The following is an 18200-nucleotide window of genomic DNA, read 5'->3' as shown; positions in this document are numbered from 1 at the left end:
AGGAAATGGAACTGCTGTACAAACTTCAAAATAAGAGCCTGAATATAAATTTCTTAAACAAAACTTCAACAGATGTTGAACTTTATTCAGCTGAAAACTTATAAAACATCCAAATAAATTATGCTCCAGAATTTATCTGTAAAGATTCATTTTATTATTGTTAGGTGCGCTAAACGTTTGAACGTTAGCATAATGACTGAAACGCTAAACGTTAGCTCTGCTATTAGCGCATTAGCGGTAGTGTTCCCACCACAGCTGACAGGAGAACAAATGATAATTTTTAGTTTCTTTTATTTATAATAAATAATAAAAAATACTTTCATGTCCTGATGGAGATGCATGACTGGATGATTTTTATTTTCTTCAAGTTTTAGGTTTGATTAATGAAGGAACAACATGAACATCCAACATGGACGATTCAAACAGCTTGTTTGTATTTTTGTATATTTTTATCCAGTTATTTCCAGTAACTTCAGCTGAAATCGTCGCTAACGTCGTCAGTTTGACATTCAGAAGGATCCTCTCTGAAGCAGCAGCGTACCACGTCAGGCCCCAGCTCCACAGGTTGAGCCACACAGCTGCAGGTTGTTTCTACTTTTAAACCTCGTTAGCATTTGGTTTCCGCCCAGCTGAGGCCGGCTGACACGCCGGATCTGCCCAGGTGTGCAGCGCTCTGGCCCAGGGCCGTTCACACCTCAGGTGAACCAATTAGCATAGCGCTTCCACCGATCGCCGGCCTGAAGGTCGTCTGCGGGGTCAAACCGCGCGGCTAGTTCCTAGCTGACCCGCTTCTGTCAGCTCCGATACACTGACTCACCTCCAAACATTCCTGGTTTAACTGGAAACGCAGCAGGTCAGGATTTATTTTCATCCCGAGGTCTGAGAGACTTTCAACTCGTTTCACACCAGGTTTCTTCTTCTTCTGTCACTTCCAACCAACATCACCGCCTCCTCCACCGCGCCAAAGTTAGTTTGGTGAAAAACTCCCGCAGCAAATCCTCTACAGAGTGACCCAGTTCAGCTACATGGACCAGAAAATAGACCGAGCCCACTTAGAAACATGAACCAGAACCCAGAAAATAGACTGGTCCCATTCAGAAACATGGATCAGAACCAGAACCGCCTCTTCCTATGAAAATGTCCACACATTCAACTACAGAAAATCCACAAGATACTGGACCCAGAAATACATCCAACCACCATCCATCCATCCATCCATCCAACCATCCATCCATCCATCCATCATCCATCCAACCATCCATCATCCATCCATCCATCCATCCATCCATCCATCCAACCATCCATCCATCCATCCATCATCCATCCATTCATCCATCCATCCATCCATCCATCCAACCATCATCCATCCATCCATCCATCCATCCATCCATCATCCATTCATCCATCCAACTGTTCATCCATCCATCCATCCATCCATCCATCCATCCAACCATCATCCATCCAACCATCCATCCAACCATCCATCCTTTCATTCATCCAACCATCCATCCAACCATCCATTCATCCATCCATCCATCCATCCATTCATCCATCCATCCATCCATCCATCCAACCATCATCCATCCATCATCCATCCATCCTACCAGGTTTCCGATGCTCAGCATCCCGTTGAACTCGTCCGTCATTGGGTAATGCTCCATGGCCATGAAGAGCGTGTTGAGGACGATGCAGACGGTGATGGCCAGGTCCAGGAAGGGGTCCATCACCATGATCTTCACCAGCTGTTTCAGCCGCAGCCAGGAGGGGGAGCACTCCCACACCAGGTATCGGTGGGCGAACACGTACCAGCAGGGGTGGCACTTCTTATGGGACTCCTCCAGCTCTGCCCACATGAAGACACACAGCAGCTTTTTATCTGCTAATCAGTCCAAACATTCCAGATGTTTCTACACAGCAGCAGAGGAGTTTGTAGTTTGTGGGTCAGAAGTTTTTTTGACTCCAGACTGGAGGGATTTCATCCTGGAGTAAGGCGGCAGGGCGGGGAGCGGAGATGAATCAGAGAGGACAGCAGTGGGTTTTTGTGTTTTCCTGTATAATGATCTGTTCTCTAAGAGCAGCGAGCGCCGGGGGGGAGACGGTGACTCAGCACACCCAACAAACACACACAGGAGGCTGATTGCATGGTAAATGAGGGTGACCACGGTGCCACACTCCTTCTCCTCTCTTTCATTCAGTTTCTCCTCTTTCTGACAAACAAAGCGCTCGTTCCCCTGAGGACGGCGGGAGCCACAACAAACCCAGAGTCTCTCACACGACCCAGTTTCAGCTCAATCTGCTGCCGTCCGGCGGCTTCATGGATCTGACATGTTTCTGGTTCTTCTTGCAGTTTTGCATAATGTTGCATTAATACTTCAGGTCGACTCTGGACTCGTTGTTATTGGTGTTTATCTCATGCTGGCCGGTTTCCTCTGTCCTTTCTGTGGATTTTCTTTCTGGACTTAATTATTCTGATTCAGTCCATCAGATTGGAAACAGTTTTAACTGAAGTTGTTTTAATTTGTGTTGATCTTTTTCACAAAGACTTTCTCTGTCCTAGATTTTAGCTTCCCCTGTCGGACAGACGGCCTGGCAGCAGATTCTGGATTATTTTGGTCTACAGAGGAGTTAAGTCTGGGTGGGTCGGTGAGGTTCGGTTCTGTCCACCACTGGCTGGACTCTCACTGGGCAGACGAGGTTAAACCCAAACTCTAAACTACTTATTGGTGATTTAAGCCCTTTAAATTGGGTCTCTGTCTCTTTAAACCCTCCTGCTCTCTCTGAAGCTCCGCCTCCAGGAAGTCGCCCCAACATGGCTCCTCTATTAACCCTTTAGTGTTTCTCGCTGAGTGGGGGAGGAGCTGCGCCTGGAAGGCGGGGCTAGGTCCACTCAGGCATTTTGAATGGCTGAATGGTTGCCATGGAGATTAAAGGATTTCTGAAACATGCATGAAAGAATCAAACCTCCATGTTTGTTCTGAGAGAAAAACATTAAAACATGTTGGGCTACATGACACTGTCCCTTTAAGTGGAGTCGGTGCAGGTGAAGGTGTTGCCGCGGCGACGCTCCTCACCCTCCATGACGTCGGTCAGGTAGCTGGCGGCACTCATAGCCCTCCCCCTCCGCTCTGACCCCTGCGTGGACGAAGGTCGAGGCAGCAGCATGGTGCTGAGCTCCGTGGTGGACGTCGGGACCTGAGACACACAGAGGAGACGTCAGCAGACGGCCGGCAGCAGGAAGTGGCCGAGGACACTTCCTGCTGCCGGACAGGAAGCTCCTTTCAGTTTCTGTCCTGAATCAGGAGCCTCTTCCTGCTCATTCAGAAACATGCACAAGCGTTGCCAATGTCGGGGTTCCCATCGCCACGGCAACAGATGAGCAGGTAATGACTGGAGTTCAACAGATGAGAGAAATGGATGAAGAGCTCAGGGGGTGAGAAGGAGTGTGGAGGTTTTCAGATGAGATGAGAAATTTAACTTGACTCCAACCTGAAAACCTCCTGAAGGATTCATGAAACAATAAAGTTTAGAGAGAGAGAGAGAGAGAAACAGAGAGAGAGGGAGAGAGAGAGAGAGGGAGAGAGAGAGAGAAAACAGAGAGAGAGAGAGAGAGAGAGAGAGAGGGAGAGAGAGAGAGAGAGAGAGAGAAACAGAGAGAGAGAGGAACAGAGAGAGAGAGAGAGAGAGAGAGGTAGAGCAGTATGGTGAAACGCTGTTTCATCCCGTCTGTCTGCTCCCTACAGACAGACGGACCTGCAGGCCTTTAGCTTTGACTGACAGACTTTTAATGGTTGCTGTCATTTCAGGTGACCTTTGACCTCCAGACAGGAAGAGGACTAATTAAAGTGAGACTTTCCATCATGTTTCTACCAGCCATTTTGTTATTAGAGCTCAGAAAATCAGAGGAATAAATCTGATTATTGATCATCTGCTCACATTCATTAGAATCAGAAGTGCAGATTTTTTTTTATCCAAATCCAATTAATATAATGTTATTAAATTTACACCCACGTTTATGATTGTATAACTTTTGACATGCAGTTACTGTATAAAATCTAATTAAATACTGTAATGTCATCACAGCTGATCGTCCAATCAGAGACGAGCTTCTGCTCTCAGATATTTTTCTGGTCTGAAGAGTCAGAAAGTCGCTAAGCTAATATCTTCCCTCGTTCTGACCACACCGCTCTTAGCTCCGCCCACTTATTTAGTTTCACTTTGTTTTCTGTCCTTTACTAAATAAAACCCGCCGTATGATGAATCCATCCATCCAGGTCCAGATTCCCTGAGGAGGATGAATGAACCCGTCCAACTGGACCAAAGTTCTCCAGAACTTCTCCCACATTAACCCTGTGTGGATGAACCTCGGCGCTCCCAGCTGAGTCTCTGACCTCTCGGTGACCCTCAGCTGCTCAGGTGTAATTGCATAACGCTTCCTGTCCGCGGCGCGGGGCCCTGAAGGTCGGCGCCCACGCCGCCTCCGTCCTGTCTGGCGGCGCAGGGAAACTCTCTGGCAGCGGTGAACTCCCACCAGCTCCAGCTCAGCTTCCTGCGGCGGCCGCGGGTCGCCATGGCGACATTTCTCTGCTAATAAAGCATGTGCTGTCTGCGTCCGCCTCCCACTCAGAGCTGCAGGTCTGTGTTGCTGGAGGCAGAAACGCTTTGTCACAACATGACACCATAAACCGAGTTCAGACCAGCAGAACTCCCACTCAGCGCAGACGGGTTCGACCCAACATGGAGGAATCACAGGTTCTGACAGAACCAAGAAACGCCTGGGCATCTCCAGAGACAGAGAAGAAGAACCAAACAGAAACACAAAATCTGAAAAGTGTGGCGTGCTTTTGTTTCCGTCCCCCTTTAATCTGGTACCCAAAACAAGAATAAGTGAAACTGAACCTTCAGAAGCCTCCTAATCAGAACCCAGAGTCCGGCTGTGGTCCGATTCTATCAGTTCTGGTTCTGGTTCTGGTTCTGGACTCGGAGAACCAGGAATAAGAAAGTCCAAGTTTACAGAAACTCATAAGAAGTCCAGTTTGCTACAAACCATGGAAGAGAAGCAAACAGCTGAAAGTTGAACTTTCTGACCATCATGGTGGTGGCAGCATCATGCTGTGGGACAGGGAGGTCAGTCCAATCTGATGAGGAAGATGGAGTAATTCAAGTTAAAACTAAATGAAAATCTGAGCCGAGATTGGAGACGAGGTTCATCTTCCAGCAGGAAAAAATCCATCTATTCAATGGCCTAGTCAAAGGCCGGACCTGAATCCGACAAAGGGAGCTGCAGCCAGAAGCAGTTCTACAGTCATGTCCAAACCTTTTCACAAAAACAGAGAAGGTGAAGAGAATTCACCAAATTCTTTTTATTTTCAAATTAAAATTTTTTTTCTTCCTTTTACCAGAAGAAAAAGGAGCAACAAAAACAAAACACTTTAATTTAATAAAGTCGGACTTCTGCAGAAAATGGAGCTGTGAATCATTTTAGATCTGAAATATAAACTGCATGTTTGTCTCGTTTCAAAGAAAAACAAGTTAAATTTTTCTGGGAATAAATATCGTCTGAGGAAACGATATTCCAGTCCAAACTGTCTCTGTCTGAAGTGAATAAAATCCTCCTCAGATTTTATCGCTCGTCTCTGAATCTGTGACGTTACGGAAGCTGGATTATATAATCCGCCTGCCGCAGCTTTAAGGTCAGCAGACATGAACAAATGTCGCCACGTTAGCGTTAGCTTCAACACAAACGATTCAGCGGCTTCGCTCAGCCAGACCCAAACCTCAGATGTGATTTTCACCTCTGCTGGACGAAGCGGCGCTCGTCCGCTGGGGTCGGCCCGGGGTCAAAGGTCAAACCTGCTAACGCTAATCTGTGACACTGGGCGGTCAGTAGTGGTGCAGCTCCATTATCAGTCACTACAAGGGACTCCTGGTTGACCTGGAGTACAACATACTTTGACTAGGACCTTTGCACTCATCCATCATGGCGTCGTTAAGGTAAAATCTCCAGAACCGAAAACTCCTCCAGATCTTCAGAACAGAACCAGAGTCGGACCTCAGTCTGGTCTCTGCTGTGTTCAGAAAACCTCAGGCAGTTTTCTTTCTATGAATATGCTTCTGACACTTGTTCATTTATAAATATATTAATTCATAACATGTAAACAGGAAGTAGCCTAGCATGTAGCAGAGAGCCCCCCTCCTGTAGGTTTGGACTCAGGTTGGTTCCTCTGGTAAGGCACAGAACCGCCAGAGGATGAGACGGACTCTACAGCAGAACCGGTTCAATAAATCTGTTTCCATTTCAACTTTAACGCCTCAAGAAGATCCGAGAATCCCCTCAGACCATCAGAACCTTTTTACAAACAGGAAGTTATTTTCAATGCTGATTTCCATCAAACTTCTCTGAAGTTACAGAAACATTTAATTCTCCCGGAGATTAGAAACCATGAAACTATTGATCTGAGACCAAAACACCAAACTGAAACTTTATTCACCAGATTCTGGTAGAAAAACAATAGAAATTATTGATCTTGTCTTAATTTATCATGTGATTGATTTATTAATTTACTGATTTACTGATTTATTGCGACAGGCCAAATGAAGCAAATAAAAATCGTTTATGAACCGTTCAGGTTCTGCTCAGGTTCTGTTCAGGTTCTGCTCAGGTTCTGTTCAGGTTCTGTTCAGGTTCTGTTCAGGTTCTGTTCAGGTTCTGCTCAGGTTCTGTTTGTGATTTTGGTCGCAGATGAAACATAAAATAATAAAAATAATAAGATGAAGTGATTCTCAGTGTCTCTGTTAGCATGTTTGGGTTCTGGAGGCGGTGTTATCTGATCCGGTTGGTGTGTGTGTGCGTGTGTGTGTGTGTGTGTGCGTGTGTGTGTGTGTGTGTGTGTGTGTGTGTGTGTGTGTGCGAAGCGTTGATTCAGTGTGTGTGTTGCGGCTGCAGGAGGCAGCAGTGTTTCCAAACTCACGCTCTCCTCCTTGACCTTCTCCATGGTGCAGGCAGGCAGCTGCCCCTGCAGCGGCGGCGGGGAGACCCCGTTCTGGTCCATGGAGACGAACAGCTTGCCGTTGACGTTCAGGGTGGGATAAAACACCTGGAGGCAGATCAGAAGGCAGAGGTCAGAGGTTAACGAGTCAGACGTGTCAAAGGGCCGCTCAGTGATAACTATGGTTACCATGGCGACAGGCCTGCAGGAGGTCACGAGGGTTCAGACCTGCAGGTTTAGAGTTTAAACAACAAACCTGCAGAAACGTTTTAAAACTTTTATTCTGTCCTGATTGTTTTTTGTTTTTATAGTTTTTATCCTGTTCATGATCAGCTTTCATTTCTGTTTACTGTGAAATGAACTAAAAACAAATAATAATTAATCCTTTTTGCTTTCCATTGTTGACCTTTGACCTCCAGTGAGGTTTATGTAGCAGGAACCTGTCGACCTCCTGGGTCTGGCCGAACGCCCGGCCGTGTCCAGAAGCTCGGTGACGTGTCGGCGGGTCGTCGGCTCACCTGGGAGTTCCTGCTGGCCGTGCTGTAGGTGCTGAGTCTGCGTTTGGGCCAGGGGTTGGTCAGGATGCCGCTGAACGTCCCGCCGCTGTACGTCCTGCCGCCGCCGCCGTCCACCACGTCGCCGGGAACGCTGAACTCATCGTCCGCCATCTCGCCTTCCGACCCTCGGCTCCTCAGCCGGAAGTTAAAGATGGACGACACCTGACTGCTTCGTCGCGTCCGCGTGGAGAAGGAGCGAGCGAGGAGAGGATGGAGGGCCTGGCGGCGCAGCGGGATGGAGCCGTGAGGCTTTTATTCTGAAAGGGTGACGCCCGGCGCCGGTTCAGACTCACCTTTCCCCCGTCCATCAAGTCCACCTGCAGCAGCTTCTCCTCCGACAGGTTCCCCTCCCCCTCGGCCACACCCATCAGCGCCTGGCTCCGCCTCCGCTCCTCGGAGCTGTCCAATGGCGGGCCAAGAGGTGACAGGTCTGGTGAGGTCAGGGAGTCGGAGTCCGGCGGTTTCTGCGCCGCCATCTGGAGGACGGAGGAGTTCCGGTCAACAGGCTGAAGCGGTCTGGAGGTCGTGACCTGCTGACCTCGACCCACCTGCTGCTCTTTCTTCAGTGTCTCCATGGCCTGCTGGAACTCGCGCTCCTTCTGACACGCCTCGGCGATGGTGGCCTGGTTCTGCTCCTCGTACGCCATGGCGACCACGGCCAGGATCAGGTTGATCAGGTAGAAGGAGCCCAGGAAGATGACCACCACGAAGAACACCATGTAGGTCTTCCCGGCCGACCGCAGCGTCTGGACCGAACACACACAGGAAGCAGCAACGTGAGGCTGCAGGGGTGTGACATCACTTCCTCTTTTCTCCAGGTCTGATTGATGCAACAACCGATAATTAATAACTGATTCCACTCTGAGCTCCGTGAGGGGAACATATGAAGAGCCAATCAGAAAACCTGAACCCTGGATGCTAGCTGCTTAGCGTTAGCACCAGGACGGTTTCCATGGTGAATATTAATACATATTCAGCGTTCAAACCTTTAAACTAGACAGTCAGAAGAATTTATTTTTGGGTCACTAACGGGGCAACAATGTTCAGAACCTGAGAAACTTTCTGGACCAGCAGCCAGACATCTTCAACAAATCAGATCATTTAGAACCTGGAACAAGCTAAACAATGCATGACGTCACTAAAATACATCAGATACGCCCAGAATGTCTCGGCGGGTCAGAGTGCGACCCAGAGCGTCATTACATGGTGGTAGAGGTTCTCCCAGTAATCCTGGGTCATCAGCCGGAACAGCGACAGGAAGGCCCAGCCGAACGTGTCGAAGCTGGTGTAGCCGTAGTTCGGGTTTCTGCCCGTCTTCAGGCAGTCGAACCCATCGGGACACTTCCTGCAACACAGAACAGCAGCAGAGTCAGGAACCGTCCTGGTTCTGGTTCTGGTTCTGGTTCTGACTGGACTGGCTCCGCCCACATTCACAGAAACACACAGAGAAAACTGGATTCATGTTCATCATGTTCACCTCCAGATGAGATCAACACACAGCAGCTGCTTAACAAACCAATCAATCAATCAATCAATCAATCAATCAATCAATCAATCAATCAATCAATCAATCAATCAATTAATCAATCAGTTTATTAGTCCAGCACACTTCAGAGACCAGGCCGTTCAAAATGCTTCATGTCACAAAAACACAAAAATAAAAAGTTATTAAAACATCATAAAGTCACAATTTGAGAAACCAGAAACAAACGTCAACATGTGAAACTAATTATGAATCAAAAACATCTTTAACCAGCTGGGTTTAGATGAACTCAGGGTTTCAGCTGCTCTGCAGTTTTCTAGAAGTTTGTTCCAGATTTGTGAAGAATAGAAGCTGAAAGCTGCTGATGCTGCAGCAGCATCAGAAACAGAAACGCAGCATCGTGTTTACAGACGTCCAGTCCGACTGAGCTGGAGACGATTCACTGACCGGAATGTCCAGCATGTGTGTGATCTGCAGAGCCGTTAGCGGCGGCTCTGACTCATTGGGGTGAAAATAAACGGTAAATCTGAGCCAAACGGGACAGGAACACGGATCGATCCTGATTGGATCAAACTGAGACGGATCTGCTGATGTTCCAGTCCAGAGAGACTGAAGGATGAACTCATCACACACACACACACACACACACACACCGTGAAGAGTGTGTCATTCCTCCACTTCCATCCATCCGTCTCCTGATGAGTGAGTCAACATGGAGGCATGTGAGAGAGTGTGTGATGGCTGCGCCGCTGCCCATCACCACAAACCTCACAGTGTGTGTGTGTGTGTGTGTGCGCAAAGTGTCGCAGCATGACAGCTAGCGGTTATCTCCAACACACACCTCCATCTGTGTTAATGGAGGGACGCCACTTCAGAAGCAGCACTCAGTGAAGGAGGCCCCTCAGCAGGGGCCTCTAACACCCCAACACACACACACACACACACACACACACACACAGTCTGCTGCGGTGGAGACACCAAACTTCAAACACTTCCAGTCTAAAAGTGGACCAGAACCACAGAACCTGACCCGTCACCTTCATGGTGGGACTCCGAAGGAGACCAGAAGTTTAGAGCAGCGAGGAAACGAAGGAGGAAACGAAGGAAACAAAGGAGACAAAGGAAACAAAGGAGACGAAGGAAACAAAGGAGACAAAGGAAACAAAGGAGGAGACGAAGGAAACGAAGGAGGAGACGACCTGTCCCCTGAGACATGGTGCTCTGTCCTCTGATGGAAACGGAGTTTTGGGAACATAAAATCATTAAACCGATTGTCAGTCGATAAAATAAAAATATTTGTGATAAAATCAAAAAGTTCCAGCTCTGAGTTTTTACAGTTTTTTCTGTGACAGGATAATTCAGTGTTGAACATTTTTAAATTAAAATTTCCTTTCATACTAAATGAAGATTCTTGTTGTTGCTCATAATGTTTGAGTTCTTCAGAAACATTTTAACATTTTATAAACTAGTTTGTCTCATTTCTGAATTTATGGATTTGTTTGCAGTTTATATCTATATTTATTTATATTTATCTATATTTATTTATTGTTTGTGTGATTCTATATAAATTTAAGTTTAATTCTCTTGTTTTGAAGTTACATATTTCGACCTGCATCACACACACAAACACACACACCTCTAATTATAACACACAGGTAAACTCCCCCCGGAGGAGAGAAACCTGCATCGCCATAGCAACCGTGTCCTGGCGCCGGTTGCCGTGGGAGACGGTTTCTCCGCCGGGAGACGGGGACGTGGTGTTTTCCTGGGAACGTTCCGGAGGTTCCTCCCAGAACGCCGGCTGACCTCTGACCTCTCCTCTTCATCACTGAGGAAGGTGATCCGGTTAGACGGACAGCAGAGTTCATCAGCGCCGTAATCTGATTCCAGCAGCTCGCCTCAGTCGGGTTTAACCTGCTAATCTAATTCCAGACGTCCTAATCCAATCCCGGTCTAACCTACTGCACAGCTGGAGCAGCAGCTCCGTCTCCGTGTGTCGGTTCTGTTCAGCAGCTGTGATCCGGTTCCCCTGAGCCCGGTTCAGGTTAGCGTCTAATAATCTGACCCAACTAATCTAATCTGGACCAAGTCAGAATAAACCTGCAGATCAGTTCTACTAAATAATCTGATTATTAGCAGCCATCAGAACCGTCCAGAACCACCTGGAGGTTCTGCTGGGCTTCATGAATTGGACCAGCAGGTCCGGTGAGGTCCTGTGCTGCTACCTTGCTTCAGGGAACTTTATCAGAACAGAACCGCTCGGTCCGACCCGCAGCTGGAGCGTCTGATCAGAACCTCCTGTTCTTCAGAACCGTATCCAGAACCTCTGGGTTCAAACCGGACCCGTCTCCTGGAGGAGCAGCAGAACCAGGAGGAGCAGCAGAACCAGGAGGAGCAGCAGAACCAGGAGGAGCAGCAGAACCAGGAGGATCGGGTCGACAGCGTCTTAAACTTTATTTAAATGATTTCTGTAGTTTCTTCTCGCTGCTTGATGAACAGAAAGTTTGGACCTTATTATTTATTGTGTTACAGTGATGTGGTGGTACCGGCTGGGCCCGGCCCGGCAGCACCAGCGTATCGGGTCATGCAGTAATAACTGCTTTATTAGGCGGGAACATGAGAGCCATCCGCTAAACAAACACGTTTACGGTCCAGAGAGTCGGTTTCCTGCGGCGGTCAACTCCTCGTACCGAGCGCCGCCGCGGCCGGCTGCGGCTCACACACTCCACGGCGCGCCGCAGGATGCCGCCAGCACTAAGTCCTGCTGGCTTCAGCAGCTGCGACCCGCTGATTTATAGCAGCAGCGGGGTGGGGAGGGGGGACCCAGCGGCTACAGGAATAGAGCCTGAGGGGGCGGAGGCGACCGAGGGACCGGGAGCCCGGCGGGACTGCAGGCGTGGGCCGCCGCCTGGATCGATACGGAGAGAAACTCTAACTTTACACTGCAAAAACACAAAACCTTCCCGAGACATTTTCACTGTAATTAAAGTGCAAAAACCTTGAAGATAAAACTAACATTTTCACAAGAGCTTTGTTAAAGTTAATAACAGCTAAATATTGTTTTTCTTAAAAAGTAGCAGCTCCACTGGCTCAACTTATAAAACTGGAAAAATATTGTAAATAAAATATTAAAGTGGCAGTAATGATATTAAATATGACTTAATGTTACTTACCGATATAACGCCTTGATGTGCAGCTCCACCAGGTGTTTGCTAATTGCTGCTGGCTAGTCTGAAGGAACAGCTGAATGGTTGCCATGGAGATGAAACGATTCTCAAACATGCATAAAAGAATCAGAGCGACACTCCAAGTTTGTTTTAGATGAGGGATAAAAGTTATGATAAAAAGATTTTTAAAAATTGATTATAGAATTATTAGATCAATATCTCCTAGTTTTATAAATTATTGTAATATATTGTATTATAAATTCCTTTATTTTGCTGAAAAGTTTCTTATAAATTTTGTTTTATTCCAAGTGAACTCAGACATTTGCAAAACAAACTAGACCAAAATATTTGGTAATATTCTGTTTTTGCAGTGTAGCTGCTGATTTTTCTCTGATAATTCAGAAGCTAGTTGACCTCTGACATTTACCGGCTGCAGAATCCAAACCAACCTAGTGGGTCAGAGGTCACCAGTCCGGATCAGAACAACTGCAAAATGAGTTCTGGATGGAAAATAAAACCTTAAATCTGAACTCAACTTTTCATCCAATCAGAATGAACTTTGCCTTGTTGCCAGGCAGAATAAAACGACTCAAACCGACTGAACCTTTGTGGATCTTTCCCCACAGGAGCAGCAGAAGCTTCTCTGTTGTCGGATCGGAACCAGAACATTTCCCGCCCCTCTCCCATCGATCGGATCCAGTGTCAACACCGTTCATTCGTTCTGTGTCAATAAAGCTGTTTGAGGGTAAATATTCCTCCACTTCCTCCTCCATCATGGAGCTCATCATGGCTGTTTGGTTCCGACCCGATTCTACAGAGCCAACAGGACAAACCTGGGTTCATTCAACACAAAGCACACCAGAACCAGAACCAGAACCAGACAGAAAAACGTCTGAGAGACCTCAGTTCAGGTCAAAGGTCATTCTCCAACCATCAGAGACTCTATGAACCAGAACCACTGCTGACCCGGAAGAACACAAAGACGGGCCTTCATGGAGAATCTGAGTCCAGTTTCATCTGGAGTGAAACTAACAGAACACAATGAAACATGGTGGTGGCAGCATGGTGCTGTGGGACTGCTCTGCTGCTCCATGGTCTGGATGCAACTGATCCATTTGGTCAGAATCACAGAAACACGCAACGACAACTCCCACCTGCAGGTGGCAGCGTCTCCAACTTCTACGACCAAAAACAGTCAACGATCTGTGAGAACCTGGTCTCCATGGCAACCGCTAGATCTGAAGGACAAAGAAACTTTTCATCCCACCATCACAAACAAAAACATGGATCTGATGGATGAAGTTGGATGAAGTTGGATGAAGTTGGATGTTGGGACTCATGAACTTCCTGAAACAGACGTTTGACCAGCAGGAAGCTGATGAAGAGTCTCTCAGCTGGAAGAATGAACTTCCTGTCTGGAGGTCTGAGGCGTGGCGGAGCAGCATCACGAGGCGGAGCAGCAGCATCACGAGGCGGAGCAGCATCATGCTAGCTGCTAACCAGTGAACGTTCAGGACGAATCTGAATCAACATGTCGGCCATCTTGGTGTGGGCTGCAGCCGAATGTCAGACTGTCCAAAATCCTTCTCACTCGTCCCTCAGAGTTTCCGCTCAGAGACAAAGAGAGAAAGAGGAGGATTGTGGGTAATGTGTTCTCATTAACACTGTGACAGCAGCGTTCTCCGTTCTGCTGCTGCGACCCGGTTCTCCCTCTGGGATCGATAAAGTTCATCTCAAACCTCCATCTGGGCCGATCCAGGCGCCGCCTGCGTCGTGTTCCCAGCAACGTGTGATGAAGATGAAGCCGGAGAGGAAGATTTACAGCGGGACTCGGAGGACAGACCAAGGGACAGAAAGAGTTCAACCCAGAGGCAACATGGAACCTAAAGCTTCAGAAAGTTTAGTGGAGGAAGACAGAGAGGAGATGAAGATCCAGGTCTGGACGAATGGACCAGCAGGTGAGTCCATGGAGCCATTTTACTAAGTCAACGTTACCTTCAGTTGTTATAAAAATGTTTTAAAACTTAATAGAAATTTGACATTGAAATTGGGTCTGTGTTCCTTTAAGAAGCTCCTGGTCTTTCTGAAACTCCGCCTCCAGGAAGTCATCCCAAAATGGCTCCTCTATTAATCCTTTAACAACGTTTTCAGCAGCCCTGCTCTGAGCAGCAGCTCAGCTGTTCCACTGTTTGCTAATTGCTGCTGGCTAGTTTGAAGGAGCTGAGTGGGGGAGGAGCTGAGCCTCAGAGGCGGAGCTACGTCCACCCAGACGTTTTAACAGCTACTCCCACATGAAAGAATCAAAACAACACTCAAGGGAAAAACATTAAAACATGATGGAAATATAAAGTAAAGATGATTTTAAATGACACTGTCACTTTAAAAAAGTCCAAGGACGGGTTGGTGATTAGCTTGTAGCTAAAATCCCTTCATGCTAATCATCAAATGTTACATTATAAAAACAAAACCGTCACATCTTGTTACCTGAGAAACTCCTGGCCTCAGTTAGCAGGCTAGAGGTCAAAGGTCATGATTTGACGTCAACAGGGCTGCATCAGGATGGATCAAGAGATCCAGTCCCACCCTCTGCCCCGCATGGCAGTGGAGGGGTGATGATGTGGGCTTGAAATGGAGCGCGCCCCACCAGAGAGAAGCAGCTCCACTTAGAGCAGCGATACTGAAACCAGGCGGGTTATCGATCCGTGTTGCTTTCAGCGTAATGTTTCATCCATTTAGATCAGAGTCAGTGTGTGTGTGTGTGTGTGTGTGTGTGTGTGTGTGTGTGTGTGTGTGTGGGCGGTCAGCCTGCAGGTGCATCGACACGCCGCTCCACCCAGACAGACACACAGCAGCAAACTGATTTAATGAAACACGGAGCGTTTGGAGCGTCAACATGGCAACCAGCGTCCGGCTAATGGAATGATGAACACGGCCTGCGTGACGCGGCGTGTTCCTGGAAAACCTGCCCTCCCCCCAGCCAGCCATTTCCTCACGCCGCGGCGGCCATTTTTCTTCCTAACTGCTGCGATGACAGCGGAGTCTTACTGAGAACAAGCCGGGTCAATGATGATTAAAGACACACCTTCCCACCGGCCTCTGCTGCTGGGAGCCAGCAGGCACAAACACAAACATCACAGATTGTCCAGTAGAACCAGTCACCGGATCCGGACCCGGTCCGACCGGATCCAGACCCGGTCCGACCGGATCCGGACCCGGTCCGATCACAGCAGTCTGGACGAGTTCAGGTACGCCAGAACAAACTGAACAAAACAGGTCAGCCGTCCTGCAGCCATTAATCTAAAGCTTTGTTCCCAAATTAGTTTCATGAGGAATAAAAATGTCTGCAAAAACAAAACGAAGCAAGAGGAGAAAAATCTGCTGATGAAACATTAAAACATGCAGAGACCAGAAGAAAAGCTGGAAACAATCTGCTGTTCAGAACCAGAACCAGAACTAAAGTGTTTCCAGTTCAGTTTTCACAAATGCAATTATTCTACAACTGATGCTAGCCACTAGCCGCCAGCTAGCTGCTAGCTGCTTCCGATCAGGCTGACCAACTCTGCAGAGCAGATGGTTACCATGGATACGCTGGTGCTAACCGGACAACAGCCTCAGATGTTTCTCAGAGAGCGCCCCCTGGTGTTCGGGTCCAGCGCTGCTTCGTCTCTCATTCAAGCAGAACTTTGGACTGGGCTGAACTTTTCCAGCTTTCCTGTTGGGAATTTGATTAGTTTCCAGGAATATTAAACTCTGAGGGGAACCGTGTTCATTAATCAGCCTCATCAGGTCCAAACCGGACCTGACTCCGGCCCCGCGGCCGCCTTCAGCTCTTCCTATCACTTCCTGTCAGCACTCAACAACTTCCTGACGGTGACCTCAGAGGTCACATGTTACACGCCGACATCACGTCTGCCGCTAACGAGCTTCCCAACGAGGCAGGCTGTCGCTCCGCGTTGGGCATGTAGCAGGAACGTCAGCAGGACGTTTGCTGCCCTGCAGACCATTTATAGGTCACATCTTCCTCTGGAAGAGCAGAACAGAACCTCTGATACCAGCTCCAGGTCCGGTCCAGCTCTGATTCCGGCTCCGTTCTGCAGAGTCTCCATGTTGTCCAGGTGCATGCTGGGAACTCTCCAGGTACTACAGCTTCAGGCTGTTTAATTTTCCTTTCTGCAGCAAAATATCAAGCTAGATATGTTTTCACTGAACATTAAATCTCCATGGTAACCAGTAAAGGTCATAACCACTTCAACTGAATTAAAAACGCTGAAAATAACAAAAAGAGTCTAAAGAAGCAGATCAAACCAAGATGGCTGCTGTAGATGGAGACACGCGTTGAGACGGGACAATCTGCAGCGATAAAAACACGAGAACCTCGACGGAAACCCAACCAGCTAATCGTCCTGTAGCCTGATCAACCAACAGCTCATCGTCCTGTAGCCTGATCAACCAACAGCTCATCGTCCTGTAGCCTGATCAACCAACAGCTAATCGTCCTGTAGCCTGATCAACCAACAGCTCATCGTCCTGTAGCCTGATCAACCAACAGCTAATTGTCCTGTAGCCTGATCAACCAACAGCTCATCGTCCTGATCAACCTGCAGCTCTTCCTTCCAGCTCGGCGTCAGACGGAGCGTCGGTTTGTCGGGTCGGCTCAGCTTGCGTCGCCCGCCGCCTCGGCCAATCAGCATGTCTCATGAGAACAGGAAGTGGTGCAGAGTGCCGTCATGGCTGCTGATTCCTCCGGCGGTTTGACTCCGATCGGATCGGATCGGTCCGACCCGGCAGAACAAACGCCCACAGGACTCATCATTCTGATTCACAGCTGAGTCAGAGACGGGGTCAAAGGTTAAACACAATCATCAGGACGGCGATGAAGGTCAGCAGACCCAGAGCTCGTCATCAGAGAGAGATAAAACTTCAGGAAGTTCTGATCTGATTTATCCGTTCCTCCTGAATCCAAACATCTTTCATCCGTCCCTCGTCTTCTTCTTCTTTGGTCTAAATAAAGACGGTCAGTGTTTCCTCCTTCCTGCTCAGATCTGATTCTTCCTGCTACCCTCGCTCTGCTTCACCTCCGCTGCACCGCTTCTCCACCGCGCTGCTCCATCAGTCAGAGACTCCTCTAACCGGGAGAGGAGGAGAACAGGAGGATATCAGGAGGAGAGCAGGAGGCAGTGTGTTTCCTCTCGCTGGTGATTTATTGCTGGTATTACGGAACGTTTTCCCAGCAGCTACATATTAACGGATCCTCCAACAAATTAGGACGACGGCAGCAGAACGGAAACCCTGGAGGACGGCGGCACATCCGACGCTCCAGAGGTCACAGCTCCAGAACCCACTAAACGTTACTCAGCGTCTCTGAGCAGCTGAAGAGGTAAAGTTAGGATGAAACCGGATCCACAGAAACCCGGCCGTTTAGACCTCAGGAACAGATTCTGATCCACAGGCTGGGAGTTTAACTGAGATTTTAGAGAAAATATCAGGAATGTGGAGCATTTTTTAGAATTAATGTTCTGAAACTTAGAATGAATAAATTAAAGGTTCTTTTAACCCAAACCTTCAGTTTTATAAAACAGTTCTAGAAACTGGAGCTCTAGAGAAACATCTGGAGACGGAACCAAACCCAAACCAAACATCCATCCATCCTTCATGTTGTTTGGACCAGAACCGGTCCCTACTGGCCGGTCGGACTCACCCTGCGTCGCTGCTGTTTCCACAGATTAAGGCATCTTTGGCTCCTTCCACTTTGTAGAAATTATCTGGAAAAGAAGAAGAAGATCAGAGATCAGAACCGGTTGCTAGGCAACGGGTTGGTTGATTGTGACTCGATAATCAGAAGGTTTTTGAAACGGCTTCCTGTCCAGACACAAACTAACTTGATCCTGGAGTTTTACTGAAGCAGCAGAAACAAACATGGAAAAACAAAATCAGGATTTTTAGAAACAGACTAAATAAACGTGTTTACTGTCCAGATGTTCACATTAAGACGTTACTGCCAACGTCA

At 47.9% G+C, this 18200-nt stretch overlaps 1 protein-coding gene across 3 annotated transcripts in view; it reads right to left on the bottom strand.

Annotated features, from left to right (window-relative positions):
* Positions 1-18200, bottom strand: part of LOC122824367 (sodium channel protein type 4 subunit alpha-like) — a 97410-nt gene that overhangs the window by 40153 nt on the left and 39057 nt on the right. For all 3 annotated transcript variants that reach the window (XM_044104892.1, XM_044104893.1, XM_044104891.1), the window contains exons 9-16: positions 17892-17955; positions 8747-8888; positions 8092-8289; positions 7837-8019; positions 7505-7762; positions 6969-7094; positions 3072-3192; positions 1605-1843 (exon numbers count right to left, since the gene is read on the bottom strand). In XM_044104892.1, coding sequence (XP_043960827.1) covers positions 1605-1843; positions 3072-3192; positions 6969-7094; positions 7505-7762; positions 7837-8019; positions 8092-8289; positions 8747-8888; positions 17892-17955 — 1331 coding nt within the window. The remainder of the gene's footprint in view (positions 1-1604; positions 1844-3071; positions 3193-6968; positions 7095-7504; positions 7763-7836; positions 8020-8091; positions 8290-8746; positions 8889-17891; positions 17956-18200) is intronic.

The sequence above is a fragment of the Gambusia affinis genome, linkage group LG21, assembly GCF_019740435.1.
Source record: "Gambusia affinis linkage group LG21, SWU_Gaff_1.0, whole genome shotgun sequence".
Taxonomy (NCBI): Eukaryota; Metazoa; Chordata; class Actinopteri; order Cyprinodontiformes; family Poeciliidae; genus Gambusia; species Gambusia affinis.
The sequence above is the reverse complement of the archived record's forward strand: the minus strand, read 5'-3'. Positions and strand labels throughout refer to the sequence as shown.